This window comes from Camelus bactrianus, chromosome 4, assembly GCF_048773025.1.
Source record: "Camelus bactrianus isolate YW-2024 breed Bactrian camel chromosome 4, ASM4877302v1, whole genome shotgun sequence".
NCBI lineage: Eukaryota > Metazoa > Chordata > Mammalia > Artiodactyla > Camelidae > Camelus > Camelus bactrianus.
Genome location: NC_133542.1, coordinates 89,452,150 through 89,472,279, shown reverse-complemented (window position 1 = coordinate 89,472,279; position 20,130 = coordinate 89,452,150). Strand labels below are relative to the sequence as shown.

Sequence of the window (20,130 nt, the reverse complement as noted above, 5' to 3'; positions counted from 1 at the left end):
CACAGTGTGCAATTGATTTATCATGTCATTTATACTCTCTGTACTCTTACTCTTTGTGTTTTGACCACTCATATCCAAGAAAATGAGCTAAAATGTCGTACTATAATTTCTGCAACAAATATTTTTAATGCTGTTTTTGATGCATAAAAATTCTCGTCTGTTGTGAACACTATGAGCACTGAGTAGACTAAGTTGGCTCTAATGCCAGATACATCACTAACGGTAGGCACGTGTGCCAGTGAGGCAGTAACACCTAGTAAATTACTGAACATGTATTTTAAAGTAGTCAAGAGTACAATGCATATCAACTGAGGTCTGAATATAAAATCCCCATTCTGAGAGATTTAGCCTATATCTCTAGCCAGAACTGACTGGTGGAAAAACTTTATTAAGGAGTAAAAAAGGACAAAAAAATCAGAGGTAGAGCAGGGACTATAAAGGAAAAGGCAGGAAATACTCCTAAGTTCCCACCTTTGTGAATTCCTGGATGCTTCTTCAATTATTGCCTGAAGGAAAAGAGAAGTGTCTTATAAACATTATATCTAAATTAATTGAGAAAGTCTGTGTACCTTCATTCTCCAATCTTGACTTTTGTGTTTGATCCTGCATATCATTCAATTCAACAAGAGAACAAACAGAGCCTGGCTTCTGAATCCAATGGGAGTAACTTCCATGTCTTAAAAAAAAAAAAAAAAATCAGGATCAAAGGTAACTTGTATGTTAATGGTTTCTAACCTGCCCTCAAATTAGTTTCCTCCCAAATTATTTTTTAAATTATGAATTAGAAAAAATAAACAGAATTTACTAATATTCCACAAAATAAAAAGATGCCCCCCCACCATGATGGGCCCAGTGGAAAATTCATCATGTTTCTTGCCACTGTGGCAGCAGAATGAGGAAATCTAAAAGCATTCCCTCTGAAAATTAAAATCCAACCACCATAAAATTATCTTACAATCGTTAAACTACATGACTTGTATTCAAATACTAGTTTCATAACATATTAGTTCAAAGTTCATGTAGCAAAACGACCTACTCTTACATCAAACAGAAGAGATACACTTTAATGAAAAAACCCACATCTGCATATATTTATTGTATCATGTAATTCTGTCTATTAAATCAGCCTATGTGAACATACCTAATTTCAGATTTCTCTTGGCTTTCTGATTCATCATCACTGTTATCAGAAAACTGGCAGTGGAGGACTTCATCTTGTTCTTCTATGTGACCCAGCAGCATCTGACTTCGTGTTCGAAATCCGGCAACTAGTCGATCCAGAGAGTATACAGAAGGACTTGTGTGGACCTTACAAGTGATGCCCCCACCCAACAACAGAGAAAGTGATTTTTAAAGTGTCTATTTTTATCTTATTGCCCAAAATATTTTTAAGAGGTTATTACATAGGTATTCTTCAAACAGCCAATCACTGAAAATACATTCCCCCCCCCAAAAAGTCAAAATTCATTTCACATTACTATTGTATCTCATGGACACATACTTTTTTCAGAATCTACATAGCTCTTCCTCTTCTAGAAAGATCATCTAGTTTCAATGATAGCTTCGTGGAAAATAGTATTCAAAAATGAAACCAGAAAGGGGCATGAGTGAAAGCATCACAGTTCTTAAACACAGCACAGGTACTCCCCGACAAATGTGGAGTCTGTACATAGTGTAATAGGAGACAACTGTTCCTCACCCCACCCGCTAGTCTTCCCAGCTCAGAACACTGGGAGAACTGCTAAGGGTCTGCGATTCCCCTCCAATCCAAATCCCACCACGTGAAGAAATCCAGAGCCACTGCCACTCCCTCTGCCAGGGTAAAATATTCCTGATTTGTAAGCCTGATGTATTTACTCACACTTCCTATGTGGTAGTCAGGGGGAACTGAATAATGACCTAAGAGACATACTTAATATGTATCACAGGATGAAGAGATTTTCATGGACTAGCCGGGGAGCTTTCTGTATTGTAACATGCTTCTATTGGCAATACACCGTAAGTTCCCAAAAACTGACCTTGGAAAACAACAATGAATTAGAAATTGCCTTTATACCTTTATTCTAGTTTCTGTTACCAAATATTTCCTTTTTCACCACTTCTCTGTAACCAAACGGCATAATTTCTCAAAAAAGGATAATAAGATCTTAGGGGAGATACTCAATGTATTAGTTTAAATTATTATAAGCTATTCAAATTATAACATATAGCAGAATGTGTATATCACATGGTGCTCCAGATTCAACTGACACAGGTCCCTCACACAACCCCTCCCAGAAAAGCCGACCTGGTACTGAATATTCCTTGATACCTCATTTTTGTGCCTCCACTGTTGGTCACCTAATAAGACCAGTTGTCATATCAGGACCACGATGGGTAAAGGGTAAAGTTTTCTAGGTGGTCTCCCATCTCTCGGGTACAGGGGGAGGGTTTATTTACAGAAGAACCAACTCAAGAACTATTTATCCAACAAGCCCAACGTACCTAGCGTGGCCATTCTGCATCATAATTGACAGGAATCAAGCTTTCTCTTTGTCATGGGAGGGGGATTATTTTGGAAGCAAATAAAACTTATTGTTCAGAATAACTTTGTTCTCTGGGATTGTAATTTGCTTTAAAATTTTCTTTTTACAAAGAAAACCAAATGACCCAACTTAATAAGGAACACCAAATAAGTTCTGTCAAATGAGTAACATTCAGTAAACTAATTCATTAACAGTCTTTCCAACAGAAGGTGCTTTGCCCCTTCTAGGCTCACAAAGCCATCTATAATCTCCTTCCTAGCTAAGGGTTAGGTCCTGCTTCCTGTAGTTGCTTCTGCACTCCCTGCTGCCCACAAATGATATTTCTGCATTTTCAACCACACCCCAAACAGTACTGATCACAATGTAAGTACTAAATAAGCTGATTAGTAATTTAGATAGCTGAAGTGTATCCAACTGGAAGGTAAGTTAAAAAAGTTTCTTTTGTATAGCACAGGAAACTACGTTCAGTATCCTGTAATAACCTTTAATGGAAAAAAATATGAAAATGAATATATGTATATATATCCAAGACTGGGACATTGTGCTGTACACCAGAGACTGACACACTGTAATTGACTGTACTTTAAAATAAAAAAAAAGGTAAGTTTTTCTCTCTAAACTTCTCCTAGAATTGCACAGCAGCAGGACTGGACAGAACTTTAAAGCTTACTGAGTTCAACTCATCCCATGTTTGACTCTCCTTTCTAATACTGCAATTTACCATTTAACTTCTGCTTAAATAATCACACTGTGGGGGCCCTCACAAGCCTTGGGACCTTGGCCAGTTTTCACTAGCAAGTCCCTCTTTATACTCCCTTAGCACTTCTTCTCCTTGGTCCTACCTAGTCCTAGAGATAAAGCCTAACAATAATGATCCACCTTCAGATATCTGAAACCAGTCATCACGTCTCCTCTGAATCAGACTAAATCTTCAGATTTTCCCCAAGGTCCTTCAGGAGCTTGCTTGTTATCTGAAAATAATCTAATTTGACTTAAGGTGCTATATCCAGACCTGAGTGTAATATTCTCAATCAGCATACAATAAGATAATTTCCTCTCACTAATGATGCATTTGACTTTGTTTCATCAGATGTGCTACAACTCATTTGCCACAGTTTCTAGCTTTCACATATTTAGCTTTGTAGTTTAATTTGAGAGCATCACAAAGGTTCATGAGATGTAAACTGTGGTTTTGCTACTGTAAAGTTGGTGTGTTTTGCTGGAATGAGGGCTTGGCTAGCAAGGGAACCTGGTCCAATCTCAGCAGACACATCTCATACAGCTCTACTTCACCATGAGCAATCATGTATGCAAAGAAGCGATTAAAAACCAAAACAAATTACTTATTTTGTGAGAAAAAAATGGCTTCTGCGTGAGAGAAAAAATTTTAGTACAAACTGAAAAGGATGTTAACTTATAGTACATGGAGATAATGCCTAAGAATTTTGTGGATGAAATGTAATTCACTCAGGAAAAAGAGAAAAGATTTTACAAACATTCACTTCTGTGAATTTGGAGATTCCGAAAGGTTTTTAAAATATATCCCGTAAGAACATTTTGGTTGGTTGTCTTTGTATACAATTGTGTCAAGCACTGAAAGTGATACTCTTTCCCTATTGCTTTTATTTCCTTTTCATAATACGGTATTTCATCAAATCTAAAATGCCATTAACTGCAAGACAAACCCTTATTTTTATACCATCAAGAAAGAAAAAACGCTGCCAACTATGACATACCATCAACTGTAAAGCATATCCTGCCATCAAAGATGATAAAATGTGAAAAAAAATGTGAATCTTACAATCAATGAAAAATGGTAGATTTTCATCAGCATTTGTGGTATTATTTTAAACCTAAGTAATGACTGGGGCCACCTTTGTAATTTTTTCTTTCCAAAGTGCCCTTTTGTATGTACAACACTGGCTCTTAGTTTTAATTATATCATACTTACCATGTTAAGAAAATAGAAATCTGTTGTATTTTTTCTTTAAGTTTAAATCTAGATTTGATTTTTATATTTCATTAGATGAGTTCCTGCTATCTATTGAGACAAGTAAGTTTCCTTCTCTTTTTTCCAATTAATTTGATAAATTACACCATTTTAGTTGTGAGGGGCCATTTCATTAGGGTTTTTGCAAAAGCAGACAAATCCTAAAGTTACATTTCGGTGTTAAGCTTTTTAGAGCAAGAGATAGTTGAAAACAAATGTGAAACAATAGGAAACGGTATGCCCTTAGGATAAAATATTATTCAGCCATCAAGATCATGATATACTATGAATATTTAATGATTGTTGTCAAGTGTTTGTGATATATTAAGTGAGAAAAGCTAGCTACAAAAGTAGATCTACAAATATAACATAAACAATACACCTTTAAAATAAGATCTTTTCACCTTTTCTCTCCAATATGTGTAAACAAGCATATAAAAAATAAAATCAAACTCTTTCTGTAATCAATTTAAAAACTGATTAAGGAGGGAGGGTACATAGCTCAGTGGTAGAGTACAAGCGTAACACGCATGAGGTCCCAGGTTCTATCCCTGGTACTTCCACCAAAAGTCATAAATAAATAGATAAACCTAATTACTTCCCACACAAAAATTTTTAAAAATAAACAAATAAAATTTTTAAAAATTAAAAAAAAAATCTGATTAAGCCACCCCCCCTTCCTTTGAAAGTATTTTAAGTTGAGAAAATATTTCCCTTGTCAGACTGAAAACATGAAACATTAGAGTTGAACTCTAAAAGAAAATATTAGAGCTGGGAAATATTTGCTTGACTTCTGCCAGGGAGACAGAAATCCAGGAAAAAAAGAACTGGTATTTCAGATGTCTCTGGCTTAATTTAGCTAGTTTAAGTATTTAATATGAAACCTTCCCCTCTCTCTTAGAACAATGGGACAGGAAACAGGACTTGAACAAGGCTTGGCATGCTTTGTGTCTCCCCATGCAAGCCTGCCTTTTCATGTCTGCAGCAGTAACTAGCCCAAGCAGGAGGTGTGGCCAGCGTTCCTGGACGCACAGTAGGAGCAAAAGAACTCTCAAAACTGATCATATGATCTTTCCCCCATATTTTAGTAGCTAGAAGGGTTCTTTTGAGGGTAGAAGGAAAATTTTAAAAACAAAACTGAGAATTTGCTAATTTGAAATAATAACTGTGGAAGTCTTTATTCCAGTCATGCCTGTTTCAGGTTTAATCAAACATCTAGACATAAGAACAGAGGGGCCTAGCCCCTTTTCAAGGGCCAGTGGCTCTGTCTCCTCATAGAATAAATGTGTGTGTGTGTGTGTGTGTGTGTGTGTGAACATCCAGTGAAAAAGAAACAGTCACTGAAAGAGAGAATAAATCTGTGTAACTTTTATAATCAGAAAAAAATGTTATTCTAAAAAAATAAAAGAATGGACAGAAATGGGAAATTCTTTCACATTACTAGGCAGTAGTAAAAAAAAAAATTTAGTTAGAAGTTTTGATATATAACTATTAAGTTGAACTAATAGATACCTGATTTGAATCCTACAAAGGACTTATATTTCTTCTCAAATGTTCTATAAAAATTTACCATGTATTCAGCCATAAAGAAAATGTCAATAATTCTAGAAACTTTACCTGAAATTAATAATAATGGTTTGAATTTTAAAATCTAACCACTTAAAATTGCAAACTACATAGGTAACAATAGCATCTCTCTTACTCGCTCCAAGGCACTGAGTCTGGGATGCAGCAGAGGCACCCCGTGAACACGTGTTGAGGATGCGGTGTGCCAGGCACTTCCGGAGTCACCATCTCATGTAAAACCTCCATACACCCCGCCCACCCCCAATTCTGACAGATAAGGAACCTGAGGTTCACACAGGTTTAGTTCCATGTCCGGGCCTATACAATAGAGCTGGTGTTCACACCCAAGCCTGCATGACTGCCAAGTCTATAACCCGTCTCATATTTCTTATCCCTTTACTATGTAACCAACACACAGATCTCGAACAAATCACTTGCCTTCATAAAATTAATAAACAGAAACCAAAATTCATGAGTCTGCTAGTCTTTTCCATGGTGGAGATTCCTTGATTTTTTTCCAGAGAAATCTGTGTGTGCACATATTGACAACCCACACGCTTAGTTTTATAAACAAAAATTAAACTGAAACTTCCTGATTTTTATAGTCTTGATTATGTCAGCCTGGCAAGACTGAATAATACATAAACGAAATTTTGAAAAGAATCAGACGGACCAAAAAAGGCAAAATAAATACCTCCAACCTTATCAACTTGCTGCGGTTAAAGAAAGAAAAAAATTCATGAAGATATTAGGCTTAGTCATGTCCAAAAATATGATGGCAAAGGGCAGCTTTTTTCTCCTTAATGAATGTAGACATTATCTTCAACTATTCCTTCCAAATATAACTACACATTCTCCTACTTACTAATTTTTTTACTAAAAAGAAGCATGGTTTTTTTAAAAGACTGTACACAAGTCTATAAAACCAAATAGAAAAAAAAAACCCCACTGAGACTATACAAATACACTGTACTACAATATTACATATAACATATTTTAAATCTGAAAATAAGAAAGAGATTAATGTTTAGACTTTACCTTCCTGGAATCTGATCTTGCTGGGATATAAATATAATGCCCCAAATGAGTATCAAATGGTACAGTATATGGTCTCTTTTCAAGGATCCTGGCATCTGGCCCATCTCCACAAGTTTCCTTAGCTGGAGAAGTCATTGACAGGTTAAGTTTTGTTAGTTCTTCATTCAGTTGATCCACAAGAAGTTGTTGTTCTATTATTTTTTCATTCTTTGTAAAAGAGAGATAAGAATTTTAAAAATAGACAACCTCAGTACATGTGTAATGATTAAAAATAAATTGTATATGGACCAAAACCACAACTACCTTAACAAAAACAGTAAAACTTCATTTATCCAAAGACTAGCTTCCGGTGTTCACAAGAATCTAGGATTGTTCCGAGTGGTAAAAATTTTTGAACAGTAAGCAGCAACAAACACAGCCTAAAGAGTTAAATACTCAAAGATAACGAACGTCCCATACCCTGTGATTGGTTACCTTGCCAACCTGAAGCACTCTGATTAGTTGATCTTTATAAACTTCCTGAGTGAAATTCAAGAAGTAACAAGAGACAAGGAAGTTGACAAGTGGTGAAAGAATTGCAAATAGTTGAGGCGACAGCAAAGAAAGTGGTAATGGGTACAGTGAAGTGAAAGCCTGTACAGAGTGAAAAAGAAAGCCAGAACCACAAAGAGATAGAAGATGGGCAAGTGAGAGTCGTGGGAGAAAGGAGAACTTGGAAATCAAAGGCTGAACACATTGTATATGGGAGTAGGGAGACAGGGAGACAGGGAGACAGGGAGAGAGAAGAGGGAATAGAGAGAGAGACACACACACATTATATGTGGTTTAGTTTTCTATGCATCCTCTAAAGAAAAATTCTGAAGTATTATCCAACCTAGAAAGCTCAACATCAATCTTTATTTTATAATCACAAAACTATGTAAACAAGAAATGTCATTCATCTTAATACGTCCCATGGACTATAATGTTTAAATAGGGGGAAACCCCCCCCCTAAAGTTTCACTGTGTTAATGCTGAACTATAAAATGTAACTTTATTTAAAAGTCATGTATTCAGATAATTAAAATATACAATACCAATAGCATATAAGTTGAGGCAGGTATTAAACACAGTCCTTACATTCTCTGGGAAAAGGGTAAAGATATCAATTAATGTTAGACTGTATTAAGTCAAGGGTGCATGGTATACTCTCTAGGATAACCACTAAAAAAGGGGAAAGTTCAACCTCTAAGATAATTAAGTAAATACAAAAAGTAAAAATACACAATTAATCCAAAAGAAGGTGAGGAGAGAAAAAGGAACATAGAGCAGATAGGACTAGTAAAAATCACAATGGTGGGATTATAACCAGAATACAACAGTAATCGTGTTAAATTCAGAAATGAACTGAGAAATCCCAATTAAAGGAGAAGGACTGTCAGAATGAATCATAAAATTATCTAGTCTGCTGCTTAAAAGAAAGTTAAAATTGACACAGAAAGATTAAAAAGAAGATGGAAAAAGAGACTCTGGAAATATTAATCAAAAGAAAGCTGGTATAGCTATATTAATATAAAATAGACTTAAAGGCAAAAACCATTAGAAGAGATAAAATGAGGCAAAAAACTGATAAAAAGGTAAATTCACCAGAATGATGTAACAATTTTACATGTCTACATACTTGATAACCCAGATTCAATATATATAATGCCAAAATTGTCAGTATTCACGAAGAAGGACAAATCCAAAGTCACAGTGGGGGATTTTAACGTCACTCTAAATTACCAATACAACAAAAAGACCAAAAAAGTGAGTAAAAATACAGATTTGAATAATGTGATTAACATGATTAAGAGAACCCAGAGGTTGCAGAATACACATTCTTTTCAAGCACATCTCTAATATCTACAAAAACTAGCCTTATGCTGAGCCATACAGCAAGTTTCAACACATTCAAAGAACTGAAATCATATGGACCATAATGCAATTAAGCTAAAAATTAATGAAAAGAAATCCTCCATGTGTTAGAAATAAAATAACTATATAACCCAGAGATCAAAGAAAAAAGTCACAAAAAAATTAGGAAATACTTTGAGCTAAATGTGGAATGCAGGTAAAGATAAGCTTAGGAGGCACCATATTAACTTTAAATGCATATATTATAAAAAAGGCTAAAAATAAATAGAAAGGCTAAAAATCAATAAACTAAGTATCCATCTAAATAATTTAGAAAGATAGCATACAGTTTCCCCCCAAAAAGCAGACAAATTAAATAATAAAGGTAAGGATAGAAGTTAATTAAATAATAAAGAAACATACACTAGAGAAGATTAACGCAGTCAAGAACTGCCTCTCCGAAGACACTAATAAAACTGGTAAACCCTCAGTGAATATGACCAGAAAAAAAGAGAAGGCACAAATTACCAGGAATAAACAGGGGCTATCATCACATATCTAAAGAGATATAAGACTATTATAAACTTATGCCAATAAATATGAAAACTTAGATACAGTGGTCAGATTCTTAGAAAAATAAACCTTATCAAAGGGGAGGCAAAAAGGAAATATGATTGAATTCATACTCAAACGTTCCCACAAAGAAACATCACACTCTCAAATATTTCACAGGTGAATTCAATCAAACATTTAAGGAAGAAATAATACTAATTTTTCACACACTAGAAAAATAAAGAACGCTACCTAACTTATACCGCAAGGCTAATCTAAGTTGTTATAATATCTGACAAGAATATTCTGAGACAGGAAAATACAGGCTAACTGCACATGTGCATAGAGATGTTAAAATCCTAAACAAAATAATTGCAAGCCAAATCAAGAACATTTGTAGAAAAGAATTAACATAGCAAGCCTGCCTGCTATCCTTTGAAAGACCTGCTTACAAGGCTGTCCACTGGCTGGTGTCTGTTCCCAAAACCCTAACTGGTAAGAATGGCTTACTTTGTTCAAACTGTTTGTTAAGACAAGGTAGTTTACGCTGAACACCTGCTTTCCTTCTGGTAGTCTGGAAATTTAGTACATGCTGGGCAGAGAATGCCTTCATTACCGCGCCTCAATGAAACCTGAGTCTCTACTGAGTTCCCTCATAGAAAACAATTCACATGAGTTGTCACAGTCTTTGCTGGAGAAATTATGTACACGTGGGTGACTCCACTGGAAGCTTGTGCTTGGTTTCTTCCAGACTTCATTCTATGGGTGTTTTCTCTTTGCTGCTCATTTCTCTTCTTTCACTGCAGTAAATCTTAGCCATGAACACAACTATGTGCTGAGTCCTCCCAGTGCATCATCCAACCTGAGAGTGGTCTTGGGAACCCCAATACAACAGTACATCATGACCAAAAAAAGGGATTATTCTAGGAATACAAGATTGGTTTAAAATTATAAAAATCAACAGAATTCACATTAATAGAATAAAAGGGGAAAATCATGATAAAGGAAAATCATTTGATAAAATTTAATATCCACTCATAATAGAAGTTCTCAGCAAAGAGATTTTCCTTGGTTTGATGAAGGATAAATTTAAAAATATCTACAGCAAACATGATACTTAATAGTGAAATGATGAAAATTTTTCTTCTATGGTTGGAAACAAGACAAAGACACTTGCTATCACCACTTATATTCAACACTGTATAGAATATTGCAGTAAATGAAGAAAGGTTAAAAAAAAACAAATAGAAAGTATAAGGATTATAAAGGAAGAAATAAAAACGTCATTATTTGCAGAAGATACAATTAGAAACAAAAATACAAAAAATTTACATAAAATATCAGAATTAAAAAGTAAATTTAACTGTGTTGCTGGGTAAAAGCTATCAATATACACAAATCAGTACAGTTACACGTACTAACAGTTAAGAAAATAACAATTTAAAAAGACACCATTTACAGTCACATAAAAAAATCAAGTACCTAGGAATGAATCTAACAAAAGATGTACAGTACTTCTACAAACACATACACACACACACACACACACACACACACACACACACACACAAATCATTATGAGAAAAACCAAAGGAAATGTAAGAACATGGAGGGAGGTAACATGTTCATGCATTAATTAGAAGACTCACAATCAAAAGATGTTAATTTTTTCCAAATGTATCTTATAGATCTAACCCAATCTCAACCAAAATCACAAGTTTGTGTGTGTATGTGAGTATGGTCCCTGACAAACTGACTCTAAAATTTATATGGAACAACCAAGACATTCTTGAGAAAAAGGGAAATAGAGCAAAGACCTTGCTCTACAGAATATCTAGACTTATTAGAAAACTACATTAAATAAATGTGATATTGGTCCAAGGATAGACAAACCAATGGGACACAACAGAAGACCCAGAAATACACGATACATGCATGAATGAACCTTGACTTATGACAAAGATAGCACTCAGAACAGTGGTGAAAAGATCACCTTTTCAGTAAATGATGCCAGAACAAATGGATATCCACTTGGAAAAAACTGAAATTTGACCTATATCCCATACACAAAAATCAATTTCAGGAGGACCATAAAGCTAAATGTGTCAGGTGAACGAAATTTGTAGATACTGACGGGCATACGTAGAATGGATAAACAAGATTATACTATATAGCACAGGGAAATAAATACGGATCTTGTGGTAGCTCACAGTGAAAAAGAATGCGACAATGTATATATGTATGTTCCCGTATAACTGAAAAATTGTGCTCTACACTGGAAATTGACACAACATCGTAAACTGACTATAATTCAATTAAAAAAAAAAGGTTAAAAAAAAAAAAAGGCTAAATGTGAAAGGCAAAACTACAAAGCTCCTAGAAGGTAATATAGAAAGTATTCTCAGAGGAAAGGGCTGAGAAAAGGAAAGTTGTTAAATAGAGCACCAACGTCATTAACCATTAAGAAAAAGATTGTTGAATTTTATTCCACCTTTTCATCAAAAGACAACATTAAGAGTAAAAGCAAGTCACAGAAAGGGAAAAAATATTTGAAACCATGTAACAGAACTCATACCCAGATTATCTAATATGCTTCTGCAAATTAACTGAAAAGACTCAGTCCAATAGAAAAACAAGCAAGAGACTTGAATGAGCTTCTCACAAAAGAAAGTATCCCAACAGCCCAAAAAACATGAAATTCAAGTGCTCAATTTCACTAGTCACTGGAGAAATGCAAATTAAAACCACAACAAAATAACACTACAAACCTACAGGTTGCCTAAGATTTAAAAATTAACAATAACAAATGCTGGCAAGCAAGTGGAACAGCAGGAGTGCTCATACAATGGAAAACAGTTTGGTTTTATTTACTAAAGTTGAAGATTTGATGTGCAGTCAAATTCTAACAATTCTACCTAATAAAACTGAAAACTGAAAAAAAAAAAGAGTTGAAGATTAGCCAACCCTATGACTTAGCAATTCAACTCCTAGGCACAAATCCGAAGGAAATGTGTGTGCATGTGCACCACGAGACATGGATAAGAAAACTCATAGGAAAACAAAAAGTCCCTCAACAATAGAGCAGAAAAATAAATTGTGGCATATTTATACAGTGAAATCCTATACAGCTATAAAACTGATCAAGCCGCAGTGACAAACAACAACAGATAAATCAGAATAGACAAAATGTTCAATAAATGCAACCAGATACTAAAAAAAATATACTGAATGATTAAATTTATAAAAATTACAAAAACTAAACTGTAGTGTTCAAGGATACACAGTAAAACAACACAGCAAGGCAAGGAGATGAATTACTATGAAAGGAAGGAGAGCAGCTCTCTCTGAGGAGGAGACACTAAGGACATCTGAGGGGCTGGCAGTTTGCTATTGCTTGATCTGGCAGTGGTTACCCAGCCATTCTCTTTGTGATAAATCAATGAACAATACATTTTGTTTCATGGTTTTAAATTATTCAAAATTACAAGGGTTAAAAAGGAAAAGAAAAATAATGTCAAAATCAAAGCCTACCTCATCCTGGGTCAGATTATTACTCAGGGCGACAGTTACTTCCTGGTAGGAAGGAAAGGTTTTAAATGAAATTAACTGTTTTGGGGGTGGGAGCGTTCATACCAGGGAGTATCATATTTAGGGACATACCATGTTACACTGCAGGCACATCCATGTTAATAATATGAAAGCTAAGGTAGAGAATTTGAAAGATTTAGCCAAAGTTAAAGAGCAAATTATTGATGGAGTATAAAAGGATAATCTAACAAATTAAAAAGTTTAAATTCTGCATTTACCTTCCAACACTTAACAATATCACATTATCTATTACCTTGGCGAACAAGGGAAGGGAAGAGTATAAAAAAAAAGATACCATAATATGTTTTGCAAGTTAAGTTCCTGGGTATTAGGATTTATGTTTTTGAAATATAAGTCAAACTAACAATAAAAATGTTTTCCCTTTATACCAATTCAGGGGGAAAACTGTAATAACTCTTCTAGGTGCTTGTGTTGAGAACTCTTCAAATGAAACTTATTTTTGCAAACATTCCCACTTATCATTTAAAACGCTATTCCATTTAATAAGGTACTCTTGCAACGAAATATATAGAGCAAGGTACATTAAGAGACTCTACCTGCAACCTGTTCACTTTTTGTGCTTCTTTCAAAGATACAACATGTCCTTTGTTTTCCTGCACCATCATTTGCACTTGATTCTTTAGTTCCTTCACCTCCAGGTCCTTCTGATTAAATACTACTTCATCAGCTGCAAGAGCACACTGGGAGGAGGGAGAGAAAGCACGAGAGAATCACCACGGAGAGTAAGAAAGCGCACGTAATACCACAAAATCTGTGGTTTAACGACAGCTAGGCAATGTCTCTTCAAATTTTCTTATTCTGTTCATTATCACCTTTTCTTCTGGTTTCTTTATAAGAAAGACAGAAACAGCTGAGAGGACCTAAAACTGCTATAATGTAATAATCACCACAAAGATAGGAAGATTTTCCGGATTTTTATTTTCTGCATTTTAAAACTGAAACCAGTGATTCAGGTTGTAGAGTACATTCAATAAGATTTTTACAAGTTTGCTAGAATTGCCGTAAGATTTTAATGTGGGTTTTTAAAAATCAAAGAGGTCACAATTTCCCAAACTGACCTATAGAGTTTAAGAATGCATTTGGATATCTAAATAAAGAGTATTTGCTAATTTTGTAAACTTTCACTATGAAGAGCTATATTTTGAAGCTGTCTGAAAATACAGTTAAACAAATAGTTTTCTTAGTTTCCACTGAATTATTCCTGTTTCCAAATAAACTTGGGATATGCAAATAAATACATTTACAATAAATTTTCAACTAAATAAACAGAAAATTAACATTGGTCAAGGGTCTACTTTATGCTAGGTTGTGATTTTTAAAGTAATTTTAAAATATTTTAAAATATCTCACTGAATAGACACGATTCCTCTCTCATGAAGAAGCTACAGCTCAATGAGTTGACACCTCTTCCTAAGATGACACAGTGGATAAACCAAACTTCTGACATTCAACTCCAGGGTCTGTCTGAATCTGAAACCTGTGCTCTTTCCACTAAGCCACAGGAAAAGACAAGAACACGTAGCTGATTTACAAAATAGTGTTTCCTTTACAAACAAGATTTAATTCACAAAAACGAAGTATGCACGTGACTCCCCAGGTGGTGGGAACCTGTGGGCTGAGGCTAGCCTTGATTTTACCACAGCCTCCCCTTGGGGCTTTGGGCAAGATCCTTCTCTTCTCTGCTTGGCTCTTCAAATGACCAAATGATCCTGGACTTTAGAACTCTGTGCGTTTATATAACCTACGTGACTCCTCTTTTTAAAGTAAGATATAACTGTAATTCACATTAGTTAAGTTCCTCTTCTACAGGCAATTAACTGTCCATCTGAGAAGCTAAAATGTAATTGCTCTCCCAGTGCTGCATATTTAAATATTTTTATATACGCTTGATAAACTACAGTTTTATTGTTTATTATTTATTTAAAAGTGTTTATCCGTTGAGTATATTCATGTTTATGTAGTGTTCTTGTGTTTAAATTCTGGGGTTAAAAAGCAACAAAGTCCTCTAAGAGGTATTTATGAGAGGATGGAGCATTCCACTAATTGACGAGTGGTAAAAAACCAAGCTTACAACACTATCTGACAGTATCTGAAAAGGAGAAGACAGTAACTTCAAAATGACATTGGTCTAGCAAAAGTCCAGCTCTTATTCTGCCTGCGAGATGGCCCACAATCTCATCTTGCTGAGGAATTTGTTTTTAAAATACTCACCTGCCTGCCTACTAGGCCCAAGGGAGCAGGGCTGAGCAAAGAGAATGTCCACGCCTCTCAGCACACAGACCCACTGACTCCCTGAGCAGATGAGTTTATCGAGCTGCCTCCACAGAATGCCTGGCACGTGGCCCTACCTACGGCTACTGAGTCCAACCCCTTAGCTACCACCGATGTATAACCTAGGCACAGGCAGGTGAAAAATAAATGAGAGATCACAATAAGCTAACATGTGTAACATGTGCTGTCCCTTACTACAGCTCAGACATCGTCTCATCACTTCATGGGAACTAACAGTGCTCTAACAGCCTTCACAACAACCCTGCATGGAGCTTATTATTAGTGTTTTCATTTTACAGATGGGGAAACTGAGGCACAGAGAGGTTAAGTATCTGTCTAAGGTCAGAGTGCCCATAAGCGGAGGAGCTGGAACTCAAACCTTGGGAGTCTGATACCTGTGTTCTTAACTACTATGATATTCTGTCTCTCACAGGAAAAAAAAAATAGAAAAGAAAATTTTAAAAACAATTTTTTAAAGAGACACATGGGGCAAGGAATGACAGCAATCATTTCTCTATTTGCTGTTCAGTGGTATCCAAAGATGACTGGTCCTGCAAGATTGTAGACCGAAAAAGGGAATTCACTTTTTGAAACTAGGAAACACTGAATGCTATGTTTCTCACTTTGAGACTCAATATACACTAACACTTACCAAATTTCTCAGAAGTCTTGGGATTAAGAAACCTGTTTGCTTTTTGTAACCTGGAATTCCCCCAAAACAATGTGACCGTGGTACCATTTTACCATTTTTCATCAAGGCCGTTACATAATCTAGAGCATGGTTAGTTTCCAACAGATGGAGAGAGGAAGTTACTACCCACTCACCCCTAAGCAGGTGGGTTTTTGGGGCTTCCAATACCAGCACCTCAGAAGCATGCTTCCTGTCCCCAACTGCCATCAAGTACCTATTACCTGTACTCCCTCTTCTGCCAGTTTCTTACACCAAAAAGGAAGGGCCAGGCCTGCTCTATCTAGGAGAAAGGCAGGGCAGAGTTACTGCCTTTAAAAGGATCCATGATTTTTAGAAGTATTATTTTATATGCTTATATTTAAATATCAAAGCTTTGTAATCGAGCAGCAGTTTTCATAGTGTGACCCTTCTGGCATGAACTTTAGATCTTTCCAGGGTGTTCGTGAGGTCAAAACTATTTTCCTAGTTATACTAAAACGGTATTTGCCTTTTTCACCACGTTAACATTGGCACTGATGATGCAAAAGCAATGATGGGTGAAACTGCTGGCTCCTAGTATGAATAAGGGAAGTGTCACCAAACTGCACTGCAAGTCACTGCATTCTTCACTGCTGTGCACTCACAATACGAACAAACCAGCAAATGCCAGTTTCACTTAAGAATATCTTGATGAAGTAATAAAAATTACTTTATTAAATCCCAACCCATGCATACTTTTTTTAAGGTATTCTATGGGACAAAATGGGAGGTATACATAAAGTAATTCTGCTATATATGAAGAGAGATAGTTATCTGGGGCAAGAGACTGTATGCAAGTGTTTGAGCTGAACTAGCCAGATTTTTCAAAGGGTGCTATTTTCACTCTAAAGAACAACAGACAAACTACGGTTATTCACACTTGCTATGTGACAAAACCGTCATTTCGAGGAAAACAAATAACCAGTATTTGCTCCAAATGATAAAATTCAAGTTTCATGCAAAAATTAGAATTTTGGAAAACATTTCTGCTACTGTAAACTTCACAGCTTACAATACTTAAAGATTTTGCAGGTGAGATCAGTGGTGCTATAAGTAAATGTGACTTTTTGATATTGTATAATGAAATATGTCAACATTTGAATGATCTGCATAACTTAGTAAATAAATATTTTCCAAGTGACCAATGCATCATGATTTAAAATCACATGTGGATAAAAGATCCATTCAAAGTACAAGATAAAAATCAGTGAATTTTAATGTATAAATCTTAATGTAACAGAATGGTTTCAAATCCCACACTGCCAAGTAACCTTTAGGAAATTTCTACTTGTTGAGTTTTGATATAATGTCAAAGAAGAATATCCACAATTATCTGAAAACGTCATTAAAATATTCGTCCCTTCTAACTACAAATCTAGATGGGGCTGGTTTTCTTCATACACTTCAACTAAAAAAATATATTTCAACAAACTGAATGCTGACAGATACAAAAACCCACCTGCCTTCTATTAAGTCGGACATTAAAAGAGATTTACAAAAATGCAAAACAATTCCACTCCTATTAAATTCTTTCAGTTTTAGGAAATAGTTATTTCTCATGAAAAAATACTCTTTATACTATCATGTAATCAGGTTATCATTGTTAGTTCTGAGTGAATTAATAGTTTAAATTTGTTTTAAATTCTAATAATGGTAAATATCAACAGATAAAACCCACATAAACAAAAGCTCTCTAGGGAACCTCAATTTGAAGACTGTAAAGAAAAAGAGAATTGCTAGAATAGAGGCTTCAGTACATATGAAAAGGTACTGAGATAAGATTTCTAACTAGAAAGCTTTGTTGTTGTTTCTTGTTTTCTTAATTTTTTTTAGAAAGCTTTGTTTTTAACTATGTTTTCCTATTCTTAAAAAATGGTAGGATATCCATTTGCCCACCAGATTATAAACTCCACGCAAACAGAACTAGGTATCTTATTCTCCATTACATCCCCAGTGACCCATACTCTTCATACAGTAAGTATTTTTTGAATAATGAGTGGGGAAATGTAATCCTTGAGTCAATATACATAATATGTACACATGTACATACCTACATTCCTTAAATATTATCAAATACAATGGTTTGTTTTTTGTCTAAAAAAAATCAATACTCCAAACTCAAGGGATGAAGCATGTTTTGCTTTCAAGAATCATTGACCCACAGAGGGATAAAAATAAAGGTTGGCTTAATTTTGTTTCTGAAACTGTTTCCTTTCATCCTGTAAACAAATGACCAGGTCTACAAAAGTCTACTTAATAAATATAACAAAATACATTTAAAGGAGAAAGAAGGACAAGCCAAGACAGGTATGAATTATGAGGAGAGAGCAACAGAAAAGGGAAGAGAGAAAGAAACAGAGTAAAGGCAAGTGAGATTTTACACATAATCTTTTTTAAGAATTTCTGAAATTCCCAAATGACTCTTACTTGCCCAAATGCATTTAGTCCCTAAACAAGTTACTTACAAAAGCAGTGTCTAAGTACCTGGCATTTCTTAAGCTCTCGCTTCAGCTGGAGAACTGTAATATGCTGCGGTCCTTCCTCCAGGTTTCCTACGCCTTGGCTCCCTCTGAATGAGGTGAGAATCGCCTTCCTGATCTCCTGGGTCGTGTTAAACCACTCCTGCAGTCTGTGTTGCTGCTTCTGGTTCAGTTTCACGGCATCTTTCAGGTCCACCAGGAAGGTAAAGGCTTCCTCTATACAGTTTTGGTAACCCAGACATTCTCCTTGCAGCTGAGCTACTTGCTCCTCAAGAGAATGGATCTTATTTTTATCAGGAGTCTCCTCTCGGTGCATCTGGCTAGTCTGGCTGCTAACAGACTGCTGGCTTTGCAAAGCTTCTCGAAGCAACTTAATCTCAAATTCCATTTCGTCCATACGGTCTGACTCGGGGCTGAAGTTCAAGGTGGGTTTGTTTCTAATGTTGCGTGCTCTGTTGGCGTATTTGAGAGAATTTAAGGACTCATCGAAATCTGAGGAGGATGGGCTGACACAAGTGATCATGAGAGTCTTGGCACTGCCTCCCAGGGAATCTTTCAGAAGCCGGGTAATTTTAGCGTCCCTATATGGAATATGAGAACTCTTCCTGCGTGGGTCCCCAAGAGCGCTTATTACATTTCCTAAAGCCAGCAACCCACTGTTGATTTGAATGGATTCTTTGAACCGTTCGCCAGTATTCCCTGTTTTGGTTACTCTTTCTGACCCAGCCAAATCCACAAAATGGAACTTTGAGACAATATGTCTATGGGAATACCACGATCCATCTTCGGCTGCCTCTATATTTTTCTTCACTTGACAAACGCTGATTGTGAAAATTGCATGTGATCTACTGGAGTGCTCGTTCATTTGGGTGGTACCCGTATGCCTGGCTGCATTTCCCATCTCCAGGAGACTCAGCACTTCATCTGCACTCTCCACCTGGCATTCCTTGGCCCCAACAATCACTTAAAATAGCAACAGCAAGCTTTTAAACCAAGTTTTAATCAAAATCCAGTAGAGTTAAACTAACCACACAATAGTTATCGTTTGCTAAACTGCCCAGCTAAGACAGTCCATTTAAAAAAAGCAACAGCATTTCAAACAACAGTAAAATCAGCAACATCATTAAATCATTTTAGATGATCTTCTAACCAGACTATTTTAATAGACAGCAGTCATTTTGATGTTTAAATTCTGTAAGATGTAACATACATGCCTTTTCAAACAACCTGGTGTCTTTGGAATCACACATCACTCTCAATTCTTCAAGATGGTTGACAAAAGAAAAACTCTTTATTCAATTATTTTGATTTGTAGAGTCCAACACATTAATTAAATGAACAGACTAACTAAATATATAACTCAAAAGAATTAGTCAGTAGTAGATTAATTAAAGGAAATTAATTTCTTCTGTGCTTCATTAATATTCAAGCCATCCTGAGGTTGAAGGTTTGTGGTACATAACCAATGATAAATGAAAATGTCAGTATCAAGTTGGTTATTCATTATAAAAACAG

General features: G+C 35.5%; 1 protein-coding gene across 18 annotated transcripts in view; it reads right to left on the bottom strand.

The window, feature by feature from the left end:
• Positions 1-20,130, bottom strand: part of LOC105078782 (G kinase-anchoring protein 1) — a 134,706-nt gene that overhangs the window by 101,814 nt on the left and 12,762 nt on the right. For 9 of the 18 annotated variants that reach the window (XR_012506761.1, XM_074363103.1, XM_074363108.1 and 6 more), the window contains exons 4-9: positions 18,620-19,578; positions 13,692-13,835; positions 13,078-13,119; positions 7,120-7,326; positions 1,142-1,308; positions 570-676 (exon numbers count right to left, since the gene is read on the bottom strand). Coding sequence is in view for 17 of the 18 variants with exons in the window: in XM_074363103.1 (XP_074219204.1) it covers positions 570-676; positions 1,142-1,308; positions 7,120-7,326; positions 13,078-13,119; positions 13,692-13,835; positions 18,620-19,578 (1,626 nt within the window). In the remaining variant the exon portion in view is untranslated. The remainder of the gene's footprint in view (positions 1-569; positions 677-1,141; positions 1,309-7,119; positions 7,327-13,077; positions 13,120-13,691; positions 13,836-18,619; positions 19,579-20,130) is intronic. The other 9 variants (XM_074363105.1, XM_074363109.1, XM_074363114.1 and 6 more) reach the window with 6 other exon arrangements.